This window comes from Hemitrygon akajei, chromosome 3 (assembly GCF_048418815.1).
Source record: "Hemitrygon akajei chromosome 3, sHemAka1.3, whole genome shotgun sequence".
NCBI classification, from domain to species: Eukaryota; Metazoa; Chordata; class Chondrichthyes; order Myliobatiformes; family Dasyatidae; genus Hemitrygon; species Hemitrygon akajei.
In genome coordinates, this window is record NC_133126.1 from 60,937,832 (window position 1) to 60,952,224 (window position 14,393).

General features: G+C 49.8%; 1 protein-coding gene across 5 annotated transcripts in view; it reads left to right on the plus strand.

Moving 5' to 3' along the window:
- mia2 (MIA SH3 domain ER export factor 2) overlaps positions 1 to 14,393 on the plus strand; it is a 121,015-nt gene that overhangs the window by 67,853 nt on the left and 38,769 nt on the right. For all 5 annotated transcript variants that reach the window (XR_012098241.1, XM_073039964.1, XM_073039962.1 and 2 more), the window contains exons 7-9: positions 13,241 to 13,384; positions 13,540 to 13,561; positions 13,655 to 13,743. Coding sequence is in view for 4 of the 5 variants with exons in the window: in XM_073039964.1 (XP_072896065.1) it covers positions 13,241 to 13,384; positions 13,540 to 13,561; positions 13,655 to 13,743 (255 nt within the window). In the remaining variant the exon portion in view is untranslated. The remainder of the gene's footprint in view (positions 1 to 13,240; positions 13,385 to 13,539; positions 13,562 to 13,654; positions 13,744 to 14,393) is intronic.

Genomic DNA, 14,393 nt, shown 5'->3' on the forward strand with positions numbered 1-14,393 from the left:
TGTCCGTGTCCCTCACTGTCCGTGTGAACACCACCCTGTCCGTGTGAACTCCACCCTGTCCGTGTCCCTCACTGACCGTGTGAACTCCACCCTGTCGGTGTCCCTCACTGTCCGTGTGAACTCCACCCTTTCCGTGTGAACTCCACCCTTTCCGTGTGAACCCCACCCTGTCCGTGTGAACTCCACCCTGTCCGTGTCCCTCACTGTCCGTGTGAACTCCACCCTGTCCGTGTCCCTCACTGTCCGTCTGAACTCCACCGTGTCCCTCACCGTCTGTGTGATCTCCACCCTGTCCATGTGAACTCCACCCTGTCCGTGTCCCTCAGTGTCCGTGTGAAATCCACCCTGTCTGTGTCCCTCACCGTCCGTGTGTACTCCACCCTGTCTGTATGAACTCCACCCTGTCTGTGTCACTCACCGTCCGTGTGATCTCCACCCTGTCCGTGTCCCTCACCGTCCGCGTGAACTCCACCCTGTCCGTGTCCCTCACCATCCGTGTGAACTCCACCCTGTCCCTGTCCCTCACTGTCCGTGTGAACTCCACCCTGTCCGTGTCCCTCACTGTCCGTGTGAACTCCACCCTGTCCGTGTGAACTCCACCCTGTCCGTGTCCCTCACTGTCCGTGTGAAATCCACCCTGTCCCTGTCCCTCACTGTCCGTGTGAACTCCACCCTGTCCGTGTGAACTCCACCCTGTCCGTGTCCCTCACTGACCGTGTGAACTCCACCCTGTTGGTGTCCCTCACTGTCCGTGTGAACTCCACCCTTTCCGTGTGAACCCCACCCTGTCCGTGTGAACCCCACCCTGTCCGTGTGAACTCCACCCTGTCCGTGTCCCTCACTGTCCGTGTGAACTCCACCCTGTCCGTGTCCCTCACTGTCCGTCTGAACTCCACCGTGTCCCTCACCGTCTGTGTGATCTCCACCCTGTCCATGTGAACTCCACCCTGTCCGTGTCCCTCAGTGTCCGTGTGAAATCCACCCTGTCTGTGTCCCTCACCGTCCGTGTGTACTCCAGCCTGTCCGTGTGAACTCCACCCTGTCCGTGTCCCTCACTGTCCGTGTGAACTCCACCCTGTCCCTGTCCCTCACCGTCCGCATGAACTCCACCCTGTCCGTGTCCCTCAACGTCCGCGTGAACTCCACCCTGTCCGAGTCCCTCACCGTCCGCGTGAACTCCACCCTGTCCGAGTCCCTCACCGTCCGCGTGAACTCCACCCTGTCCGTGTCCCTCACCGTCCGCGTGAACTCCACCCTGTCCGTGTCCCTCACCGTCCGCGTGAACTCCACCCTGTCCGTGTGAACTCCACCCTGTCCGTGTCCCTCACTGTCCGTGTGAAATCCACCCTGTCTGTGTCCCTCACCGTCCGTGTGAACTGCACCCCGTCTGTGTCCCTCACCGTCCGTGTGAACTCCATCCTGTCCGTGTCCCTCACCGTCCGCGTGAAATCCACCCTGTCCTTGTCCCTTAACGTCCGCGTGAACTCCATCCTGTCCGTGTCCCTCACCTTCCGCGTGAACTCCACCTTGTCCGTGTGAACTCCACCCTGTCCGTGTCCCTCAACGTCCGCGTGAACTCCACCCTGTCCGTGTGAACTCCACCCTGTCCGTGTCCCTCACCGTCCGCGTGAACTCCACCTTGTCCGTTTGAACTCCACCCTGTCCGTGTCCCTCACTGTCTGTGTGAACTCCATCCTTTCCGTGTCCCTCACTGTCCGTGTGAACTCCACCCTGTCCGTGTCCCTCACTGACCGTGTGAACTCCAGCCTGTCCGTGTCCCTCACTGACCGTGTGAACTCCAGCCTGTCCGTGTCCCTCACTGACCGTGTGAACTCCACCCTGTCCGTGTCCCTCACTGTCCGTGTGAACACCACCCTGTCCGTGTGAACTCCACCCTGTCCGTGTCCCTCACTGACCGTGTGAACTCCACCCTGTCGGTGTCCCTCACTGTCCGTGTGAACTCCACCCTTTCCGTGTGAACTCCACCCTTTCCGTGTGAACCCCACCCTGTCCGTGTGAACTCCACCCTGTCCGTGTCCCTCACTGTCCGTGTGAACTCCACCCTGTCCGTGTCCCTCACTGTCCGTCTGAACTCCACCATGTCCCTCACCGTCTGTGTGATCTCCACCCTGTCCATGTGAACTCCACCCTGTCCGTGTCCCTCAGTGTCCGTGTGAAATCCACCCTGTCTGTGTCCCTCACCGTCCGTGTGTACTCCACCCTGTCTGTATGAACTCCACCCTGTCTGTGTCACTCACCGTCCGTGTGATCTCCACCCTGTCCGTGTCCCTCACCGTCCGCGTGAACTCCACCCTGTCCGTGTCCCTCACCATCCGTGTGAACTCCACCCTGTCCCTGTCCCTCACTGTCCGTGTGAACTTCACCCTGTCCGTGTCCCTCACTGTCCGTGTGAACTCCACCCTGTCCGTGTGAACTCCACCCTGTCCGTGTCCCTCACTGTCCGTGTGAAATCCACCCTGTCCCTGTCCCTCACTGTCCGTGTGAACTCCACCCTGTCCGTGTGAACTCCACCCTGTCCGTGTCCCTCACTGACCGTGTGAACTCCACCCTGTCGGTGTCCCTCACTGTCCGTGTGAACTCCACCCTTTCCGTGTGAACCCCACCCTGTCCGTGTGAACCCCACCCTGTCCGTGTGAACTCCACCCTGTCCGTGTCCCTCACTGTCCGTGTGAACTCCACCCTGTCCGTGTCCCTCACTGTCCGTGTGAACTCCACCCTGTCCGTGTCCCTCACTGTCCGTCTGAACTCCACCGTGTCCCTCACCGTCTGTGTGATCTCCACCCTGTCCATGTGAACTCCACCCTGTCCGTGTCCCTCAGTGTCCGTGTGAAATCCACCCTGTCTGTGTCCCTCACCGTCCGTGTGTACTCCAGCCTGTCCGTGTGAACTCCACCCTGTCCGTGTCCCTCACTGTCCGTGTGAACTCCACCCTGTCCCTGTCCCTCACCGTCCGCATGAACTCCACCCTGTCCGTGTCCCTCAACGTCCGCGTGAACTCCACCCTGTCCGAGTCCCTCACCGTCCGCGTGAACTCCACCCTGTCCGAGTCCCTCACCGTCCGCGTGAACTCCACCCTGTCCGTGTCCCTCACCGTCCGCGTGAACTCCACCCTGTCCGTGTCCCTCACCGTCCGCGTGAACTCCACCCTGTCCGTGTCCCTCACCGTCCACGTGAAATCCACCCTGTCCGTGTCCCTCACTGTCCGTGTGAAATCCACCCTGTCCGTGTCCCTCACTGTCCGTGTGAAATCCACCCTGTCCGTGTCCCTCACAGTCCGTGGAACTCCACCCTGTCCGTGTGCCTCAACGTCCGCGTGAACTCCACCCTGTCCGTGTAAACCCCACCCTGTCTGTGTGAACTCCACCCTGTCCGTGTCCCTCACTGTCCGTGTGAACTCCACCCTGTCCGTGTCCCTCACCCTTCGTGTGAACTCCACACTGTCCGTGTGAACTCCACCCTGTCCGTGTCCCTCACTGTCCGTGTGAACTCCAACCTGTCCGTGTGAATCCCACCCTGTCCGTGTCCCTCACTGTCCGTGTGAACTCCACGCTGTCCGTGTCCCTCACTGTCCGTGTGAAATCCACCCTGTCCATGTGCCTCAACGTCCGCGTGAACTCCACCCTGTCCGTGTAAACCCCACCCTGTCCGTGTGAACTCCACCCTGTCCGTGTCCCTCACTGTCCGTGTGAACTCCACCTTGTCCGTGTCCCTCACCGTCCGCGTGAACTCCACCCTTTCCGTGTCCCTCACTGTCCGTGTGAAATCCACCCTGTCCGTGTGCCTCAACGTCCGCGTGAACTCCACCCTGTCCGTGTGAACTCCACCCTGTCTGTGTCACTCACTGACCGTGTGAACTCCACCCTGTCCGTGTCACTCACTGACCGTGTGAACTCCACCCTGTCCGTGTCCCTCACCGTCCGTGTGAACTCCACCCTGTCCGTGTCCCTCACCGTCCGTGTGAACTACACCCTGTCCGTGTGAACTCCACCCTGTCCGTGTCCCTCACCGTCCGTGTGAACTCCACCCTGTCCGTGTGAACTCCACCCTATCCGTGTCCCTCACCGTCCGTGTGAACTCCACCCTGTCCGTTTGAACTCCACCCTGTCCGTGTCCCTCACTGTCCTTGTGAACTCCACCCTGTCCGTGTCCCTCACCTTCCGCGTGAACTCCACCCTGTCCGTGTCCCTCACCGTCCGCGTGAACTCCACCCTGTCAGTGTCCCTCACCGTCCATGTGAACTCCACCCTGTCCGTGTCCCTCACCGTCCGCGTGAACTCCACCCTGTCCGTGTCCCTCACCGTCCACGTGAAATCCACCCTGTCCGTGTCCCTCACCGTCCTTGTAAACTCCACCCTGTCCGTGTCCCTCACCGTACGTGTGAACTCCACCCTGTCCGTGTCCCTCACCGTCCGTGTGAACTCCACCCTGTCCGTGTCCCTCACCGTCCGTGTGACCTCCACCCTGTCTGTGTCCCTCACTGTCCGTGTGAACTCCACCCTGTCCGTGTCCCTCACTGTCCGTGTGAACTCCACCCTGTCCGTGTGAACTCCACGCTGTCCGTGTCCCTGACCGTCCGCGTGAAATCCACCCTGTCCGTGTCCCTCACCGTCCGTGTGAACTCCACCTTGTCCGTGTCCCTCACTGTCCGTGTGAACTCCACCCTGTCCGTGTGAACTCCATCCTGTCCTTGTCCCTCACCGTCTGTGTGAACTCCAGCCTGTCCGTGTCCCTCACTGTCCGTGTGAACTCCACCCTGTCCGTGTTCCTCACTGACAGTGTGAACTCCACCCTGTCCGTGTCCATCACTGTCCCTGTGAACTCCACCCTGTCCGTGTCCCTCACTGTCCGTGTGAACTCCACCCTGTCCGTGTCCCTCACTGTCCGTGTGAACTCCACCCTTTCCGTGTGAACGCCATCCTGTCTGTGTCCCTCACCGTCCGTGTGAACTCCACCCTGTCCGTGTCCCTCACCGTCCGTGTGAACTCCATCCTGTCCGTGTCCCTCACCGTCCGTGTGAACTCCACCCTGTCCGTGTGAACCCCACCCTGTCCGTGTGAACTCCACCCTGTCCGTGTCCCTCACCGTCCGTGTGAACTACACCCTGTCCATGTCCCTCACCATCTGTGTGCACTCCACCCTGTCCGTGTCCCTCACTGTCCGTGTGACCTCCACCCTGTCCGTGTCCCTCTCTGTGAACTCCACCCTGTCCGTGTCCCTCTCTGTTCGTGTGAACTCCACCCTTTCCGTGTCCCTCACTGTCCGTGTGACCTCCACCCTGTCCGTGTCCCTCTCTGTGACCTCCACCCTGTCCGTGTCCCTCTCTGTTCGTGTGACCTCCACCCTGTCCGTGTCCCTCTCTGTTCGTGTGAACTCCACTCTCTCCATGTCCCTTAGACGTCCACATTTGCAGCTCGGCCTCGACTTTGCTGGATCTCCTGAAGATGGACTTACTGTCTGCAGCTCTGGTGCTCATTTAGTTTATTCTCTTCGACATTTCTTCTCAGCCTGTCCACACCCTCCCGCTGTGTCGGTTTAACAATCCGCACTGATGCACCATCATTAGCTCTCGGAGACAGGAAGTGAACGATAGGCTTTTATTAGCAGCAAAAAGTGAGCACGACATCTTGGAGACTGAGGGAGGAGCAGTTCCCCAATTGCCTTTATACAGGGGTCTGTGGGAGGAGCCACAGGAGCAGTCAGCAGAGGGGTGTGTCCAGACAGGTATACATAGTTTACCACACGCACTTCTTCACGTTTTCGCGGCCCACTTTTTATCACCCTTCTCTGCATACTCTTTTGTCATTCTGCTCATTTACTGTCATGTATTCCTGGGTTAATTGCCCCTTCGATTTGCTACTCTTCACACCACTTACCATGCCTCAAGTGGCATACCGAAGTTGAGACCAATTCAGATCTTGTTTTCACCTTCATTTCTGAAAGGTTAACATTTCACTGTTTCTTGTCAGTCTTCAATTCCGCAGACACACTTCCCAAAGTTTTCCCCATGACATCGTCCTACTCTCTTTGTTCATGTCAAAGTTTAATACAGAAGAACAGTAATGTGGCCGAGAGCATTGCAGCCTTGGAGCTTTTGTTGTTATAGCCATGAACGGTGACACTATTAAAACTGGTTTTGTACAAAAATGTAGGAAGAATGCAGAGATTTCAAACCTCCCTTCTTTGGCTTAGTGTCTGCGTTGATAATTGTGCATTCAACATACTGCTCCAGGCACAGTGCTGGAATGATAGTCCATTACAGAACTCAGGAAATCACTGTCATTTGAGATGAAATGTGAAGCTGAGGCGAGGCCACGTGACTTCCCATCTGGACATAATATTAAACTTGGCACTTTTTCAAAGGAGAACACAGAAATTAACCCCAGATGTCTCAACAAATAACTGTCCTTCAGTAAACATTTAGAAGAAGAGAACACCATTGTTTTTATTTACATATACACTCACGCACTATATACAGTATAGGAGTTTATTGTTTGCAATTTGGCTGCAACATTTCTTATGCTGCAATACTAAAAACATTTTAAAAGGGTTCTCAACTAGCTTTGACATCTCAAAGTTAAGCAATGTACTAAAAGGATGCAGAAGTTTATTGCCTTAAAATCGATGGCTCAGCATGCAGCATTGAGGACCCTCACCATCCACGACATGCTGTCTTCTCGCAGCTGCCTTCAGTTAGAAGATACATGAGTCTCCGGGCTCTCACCACCGGGTTCAGGCACAGTTATTGATGCACCATCAATAACTCACTCTGAGACGTAACAGCGAGGTATCGGCTTTTATTGACTGGAAGTTTTAAAACATGGAAAGTGTTTTACGTCCGGAAAGATTGGATTTGGACCCCCCAAGACCCTGACCACCATACTACATCCTGGAGAATGAGGCCGGGCTCAGACCTCCATCACCTTTATACAGGGGTATGTGGGAGGAGCCACAGGAGCAGTCATCAGGGGGCGTGTCCAGACAGGTATATGTAGTTCACCACAGTTATTACCCCTCAACCATCAGGCTCTTGAACCAGAGGGGTTAACTTCACTCGCCCCGTCCCTGAACTGTTCCCACAACGTATGATTCACTTTCAAGGATCCCTCATTTTATGTTCAGGATGTTTCTTGCTTATTTAGTATTATTAATTTTTTTATATTTGCAGTTTGTTGTCTTTTGCACGTTGGTTGTCTGTCATGTTGAGTGCGGTCTTTCATTGTGTTTATTTTACTTACTGTGATTGCCCGCAAGAAAATTAATCTCAGGAACATATGTGGAACATATATGTACTTTGATAAATTTACTTTGAACTTCAGTAAGTACTCTGAACTGAGGTGCTTGTGTTACTTGCTGTCAGATAAACACGGCAACACACTTGACTTTAACCGAAATGTCACGGGTTCAAGTTCCGCTCCAGACACTTGAGAACATAATCTGGGCTGGCATTGGATGTATTCACTCCGTTGCTGTTTGTGTGCTCCCTCCGTGCTGGACAGTTTCTCCACAGCTTTGAATGCATTTGTTTCTAATTGTCTGCGGGAGAGGTTGTGAAAGGGGCAGTGCTACTGTTCGCTTTATTTCACTTCGCTGACAGTAGAAATGAGGTTAAAGGTGGCAGAGTAACCTAGCTCTCCACAGAAAGTGGTGCCTTCCCTTCGCCCAACCCCCGTCCCCTACCTCTCCAAACTCTGTACGCCGGCAACCCCGGTGACCAACCCATCCGTCCCCGATGCCCACTCCATGGCTACTCAGCACACTGGCCGTCCTTGCTGCCCGTCCAGCCTGTGCTGCCTGGGCTCCGGGCTCGGCTGACCGGAAGGCAGCTGCTGCGGACCGTGCCTTTCGACCCGGAAGCACAGCCAGCGCTGTGAAGATGGCGGTGGGCCCGACGCAACCGGTAGCTCCACGTCGCCCCGACTGAGCCTCGGGGAGTCCGGAGAGGGGCGGACGGTTCAGGTCCCTCTGCGATTTGCCGCAGGGTGCCGACTGCCCGTGGCTGCTGAAGAGCCGATTGCCGGTGATGGCCCAGGATTTCTTAACAACATCGCTCTCCCGGCCGGCAAGTAGTTGATTCCACCAACCCCTCACCCCTCACCTCCGTCCCGGTCCTGTCTCTCCCCATCCTCCTCTTCCTCCACTCAATCATCTCTTCCCCGTCCTCTTGTCACCGACCTCCCCCTCTCCTTACCCACATCCTCCTGCACTCGTCTCGCCCATTTATTACCAAATCGGACACTTCTGTTTGTTGACATTTCTTTTGCTCCTGTTGACTGTGCCATTTCTTCTATCTCTAGACTGCGCCCCCATTGCCATGGTAATGTTGCATTATGTTGTGTTACAGCAGGGAAATTGATCATCTGGTCCAAAAGATCCACCATGATTATGCGTTGACACGTCTCCAAATTTAAAATGGATATGTTTCTAGAGAAGAAATGAAAGTTGTTTCTAGCATGACACTAGTTCTAAGAAGTTATATCTATCAGCAGACTCCTTTCCTTATCTAACTTCACCAACATATGCTGCTATTTAACAATACTGCACCTTTAGCATTGCAACTCACCCAGAGGTGTTTACCTGACTGTTAGCAAACGGAGGATTTGAGGATAGCTAATCTTGTTCTGCTGTTTAAGAAAGGCTGTAAAAATGAACCGGGAAATCACAGGCTGGTGAGCCTGACGTCAGTAGTGGGAAAGTTCCTGGAAAGCACTCTTAGGGACCAAACATATATGAATTTTTGGATAGATGTGGACTAATTATGGATAGTCAGCATGGTTACATGTGTGGTAGGTTGTGTTCAACCAATCATATAGGGTTTTTTGAGGAAGTTATCTGAAACGTTGATGAAGGCAGGGCAGTGGATGTTGTCTGCATGGTCTTTAGCAAGGCATTTGGGAAGGTCCCACATGGGTAGTTGCTCAAGAAGGTTCAGTTGCTGGATTTTCAAGACGAAGTAGTAAATTGAATTAGACATTGGGTTGGAGGCCTGTGACTAGCCGAGTGCTGGAAGGATCGGTGCTGGGTCCGTTGTTGTTTGTCATCTGTATCGGTGATCTGGATGATAATGTGATTAATCGGATCAGCAGATTTGCAGATGAAACCGATTGTTGGAGTGGTGGACAGCGAGGATGACTAATTGAGCTTGCAGCAGGATCTGGACCATCTGTAAAGATGGGCTGAGAAATGGCAGATGGAATTTAATGCAGACAAGTGTGAGGTTATGCACTTCAGTAGGACCAGCCAGGGCAGGTCTCACATAGTGAATGGTAGAACACTGAGGAATGCGGTAGAAAAAAGGGATCTGGCAGTACGGGTCCATAATTCATTAAAAGTGACGTCACAAGTAGATAGGGTTGTAAAGAAAACATTTGACACATTGGCCTTCGTAAACTAAATACTTACAGCGTTGGGATGTTATGTTGAAGTTGTATAAGATGTTGGTGAGGCCTAATTTGGAGTAGTGTGTGCAGTTTTGGTCACCTACCTACTGGAAAGATGTAAGGTTGAATGAATGCAGAGAACATTTACAAGTTGGTTGCTGTCAGTGGAAGACCTGAGCTATAAGTAAAGATTGAATAAATTAGGACTCTATTCCTTGGAACATAGAAGATTGATGGGAGATTTGATAGAGGTTTGAAAAATTGAAGGGTATACATAGGGTAAATGCGAGTAGGTTTTTTCCACTGAGGTTGGGTGGGAATACAACCAGAGGTCAAGTTTAAGGGTGAAAGTTGAAAAGTTTAAGGGGAACAAGAAGGGAAACTCCTTCACTCAGGATCGTGAGAGTGTGAAATGAGCTGCCAGCACAAGTGCTGCATGTGAGCTCGCTTTCAATATTTAAGCAAAGTTTGGATAGGTACATGGATGGTGTGGAGGGCTATGGTCCCAGTGGAGGTTGATAGGAGAAGGCAGTTTAAGTGGTTCAGCATGGATTAAATGGGTAGAAGGGCCTATTCCTGTGCTGTTCTTTACTATGACCCCAAGTCCACATCTGACATGTGGAGGGTGTTTAAGGACCATCTGCACAGTGTACAGGAAAGGTATGTTCCAGTCAGATGCAAGGACAAGGATTGCAACATAAGAGAACCTTGGATGTTGAGAGAGATGATAAATGTAGTCAATAAGAAAAATGAAATGTAAAGCTTAGGAAGCTAGAATCAAACAGAGCCTATGAGGAGTATAAAGAAGCCAGAAAAGAACTCAGGAAAGGAATTAGGAAAGCCAGGAGGGGCCATGAAAAGCCCTTGGCAAGTTGGATTAAAGAGAATCCCAAGGCATTCTATACATACATCAAGAGCAAGAGGATAACTGGGGAGAAGGTAGGACCACTCAAAAATAAAGGGAGGAACATTTGATTATAGGTGGAGGATGTGGGTGAACTCTTCAATAAGTACTTTACATCAGTATTTTTCAATGAGACCATGTTGATGACAGGGAGATCAGTGCTGAGTGTATTGATGTGCTAGGGCATTTTGAGATAAAGGAGGAGGTAGTGTTGGGTCTCTTTAAGAGCATTAAATTGGACAAGTCCCCAGGGCCTAATGAGATATACCCCAGGTTTTGAGAGAGGAAAGAGAAGAGATTGTTGGAGCCTTGATCAATATCTTCGTGCCCTCTCTAGCCATGTGCGAGGCCCTGAAGGACTAATGAGGAGCTTATTATTCCATTATTCAAGAAGGGAACCAGGGATAATTCTGGAAACTAAAGAGCTGTAAGTCTTGTATCAGTAGTAGGGAAGTTACTGAAGAGAATTCTTCGGGAAAGGATTTATGAGCTTTGGAAATCTATGCTCTAACTAGGGAGAGCCAGCATGGCTTTGTGTGGGGAAGTCATGTCTTGCCAACTTTTTTACGAGGTGACAAGGGTGAAGTTAGAGCTGTGAATGTTGTTTGTATGGATTTCAGTAAGATATTTGACAAGGTCCCTCACGGGAGCCTCATCCAGAAGATTAATGTGCATGGAATCCATGGGGAATTGGCTGCTTGAATTCAGATCTGGATTGCCCACAGAAGACAGGGTGGTGGTCGAAGGGTATTATGCGAACTGGAGTTCTGTAATTAGATAGATAGATAGATACTTTATTCATCCCCATGGGGAAATTCAACTTTTTTCCAATGTCCCATACACTTGTTGTAGCAAAACTAATTACATACAATACTTAACTCAGTAAAAAAAAAAATGATATGCATCTAAATCACCATCTCAAAAAGCATTAATAATAGCTTTAAAAAGTTCTTAAGTCCTGGCGGTAGAATTGTAAAGCCTAATGGCATTGGGGAGTATTGACCTCTTCATCCTGTCTGAGGAGCATTGCATCGATAGTAACCTGTCGCTGAAACTGCTTCTCTGTCTCTGGATGGTGCTATGTAGAGGATGTTCAGAGTTATCCATAATTGACCGTAGCCTACTCAGCGCCCTTCGCTCAGCTACCGATGTTAAACTCTCCAGTACTTTGCCCCCGACAGAGCCCGCCTTCCTTACCAGCTTATTAAGACGTGAGGCGTCCCTCTTCTTAATGCTTCCTCCCCAACACGCCACCACAAAGAAGAGGGCGCTCTCCACAACTGACCTATAGAACATCTTCAGCATCTCACTACAGACATTGAATGACGCCAACCTTCTAAGGAAGTATAGTCGACTCTGTGCCTTCCTGCACAAGGCATCTGTGTTGGCAGTCCAGTCTAGCTTCTCGTCTAACTGTACTCCCAGATACTTGTAGGTCTTAACCTGCTCTTAGTGGTGTTCTGCAGGGATCTGTACTGGACCTCTGCTGTCTGTGATGTAGGGCGAGTTAGTAAGTTTGCAGATGATACAAAGATTGGTGTTCTGGACGATGTAGATGACAGGCGAAGAATACAATGGGATGTAGATTGGTTGCAGATATGGATGGAGAAATGGCAGATAGAGTTTAACCCAGCCAAATGTGAAGTTTTGCACCTTGGTTGGTCAAATGTGGAGAGACAGTGCACTGTTAAGGGCAAAGCCTTTAACAGTGTTGATGAGCAGAGTACTCTTGAGCAGGTGTTAGCGCGCTTGCTGTTATTAGTCGAGGCATTGAGATCAAAAGTCAGGAAGTTATGTTACAGCTTTATAAAACTAGTTAGGCCACATCTGGAGTATTGTGTACAGTTCTGGTTACCCCACTATAAGAAGGATGTGGAGGCTTTGGAGAGGGTCCAGAGAGGTGTACCAGAATGTTACCTGGTTTAGAGGGTTTGTGCTATCATGAGAGGTGACAAACTTGGGTTGTTTTCTCTGAGGCTGAGTGGAGATCTGAGGGGTTTATAAGACTGAGAGGCATAGATAGAGTAAACAAACAATATTATCATTAAAACATATAATAATTGTTTTTTTCAGCAGTACAGTGCAAGACAAAAACTGTTATAAAATAAATAGTGCAAAAGATGAATAATGAGGTAATATTCATGGGTTCATGGATAGATCAGAAAAATGTTGGCAGAGGGAAGAAGTTTTTCTTAAAATGTTGAGGGTTGGTCTTCAGGCTCCTGTACCACCTCCCCACTGGTAGTAACACAAAGAGGGCATGTGAGGCTCTTCAGTGATGGATGTGCCCTTCTTGAGGCACTGCCTCTTGAAGATGTCTGTGATAACAGAGAGTGTTGTGTCTGTGATGAAACTGGCTAACCCTCTGCAGCCTCTGGTAATCCTGTCAGTTTCAGACTCCAAACCAAACTGATGCAACCTGTCAGAATGCTCTCCACTATAACATCAGTGGAAATTTGATGATGTGAATGAAGGTGGTGGTGGGTGGAGAAAGTTAAGACTGGTTTCATTCTTGAGTGACTAGAATTGATGCTTTAGGATGGGAGGAGAATAGGTATATAGGGAAATGTGAGACCATAATGGGATTTAAAAACAAGGAAAGTACTTTGCAATGAAGACATTGTTTAACCTGAAATCATGTAGGAACATAGATGACCAATAGGTCAACAGAGCTGTAGTAGTAGTGACTGAGGCTTGTGTGAGGGTTCAGCAGTAGAGGACATAGGACAGGTACTGAAATAGTTAATCTTATGTTCCAAAGTTCATCAATAATATACATACTTTTTCTTAGCCTGGCTGCCTCTTGTAGCAATTTTCACCAATGTAAGGAAGATTGAAAATCTCTGTTGTTCTTCCTGACGCACTCATTATTGCTAGATATATCAGTACACATGGTGTTGACCCTGCTATGATAATGATGGCAATATTTTACTTGCAGACATATCAGACAGTGATGGATACGTTATCTGAAGATTTAGGAGCTTCATCAGACTTTCATGGTCCCTGCACTGAGTTGTTCCTGATTTCGGTTCTGCTGGGGATTATCACTGCATTGCTGTTCATCTACAGGACTTGTCAGGCAGTAGGTATATTCGTATGTAGCGATTATTTATTTCACAATAGTTGGATTGCTCAATATAACATTAAGTATCATGAATCCGTAGAGAGTCTTTAATGATTTTTTTAAACAGACATTCAAATGGTAAAATAACTGCTTCTGTGTTGCTTGCTCTTTAGGTGAAAAGCAGAAGGTACATGGGTAAGTCACTGAGTGCTTGCAAGCAATATCTTTATCCAGATAATTTAATCTGATTAGTCCATTCTTTAAGTTTTCCAAATTTTAATCTTTTAGGGAGAGAGAAACAACTTGCAGAAAAAGTTTCCCAACTGTTTGATGAGAAATGCAAAATTCTTGAAACACTGAGTAGTTGTAAACAAAAGGTAAGTGCAACAATTGCTCTTGATTTTTGCTCTTATGTTATTCGTTACAATAATCGAATTGTCACTCTTGTTGTGTGGTATAACCTCAGTGTATGTTTGATGAGACTATTAGAAGCGAAATTAACAAATGTAGCATCTTTATGTTTGCGTTTGTTGCTTATACTCCCAGAACAGAGTGCACATCCTATGCTCACTTGAATATTAATTAGGGAAATCCCATGTTAGTCATCTTTGGAAATTGAATTATGTCGATCAGACCAAGCAGTCTTCAAAAGTGACAATTGAAGAATTTAATTCACATAGTCATTTGTGCAGAGAAGATAATTAATAATAAATCAGGCAGGAACTAATCAAGCAAGCAGTCAGAAAAGTTATTTTAATGCTCATTTTTTTGGAGAATAAGTTCAATATTGAAAGCACCAACTATGAATCAGCAATTCCAGAGGTAGATCCAGAGACTTGTACAGTATGCACACAGGCATTTTGGCCCACAGTGTCCACATCCACATTTTTGACCATTCACACTAATGCTGTTCACCTGCTTTCACCTTACCTATTTAAGCGTCTTGTCCAAATGTTGTATCAGTGTGGTAATTGTATATGACTGCACCAACCAGCTGACCAAAATTGATTGGAAGGGGAAGTTATCA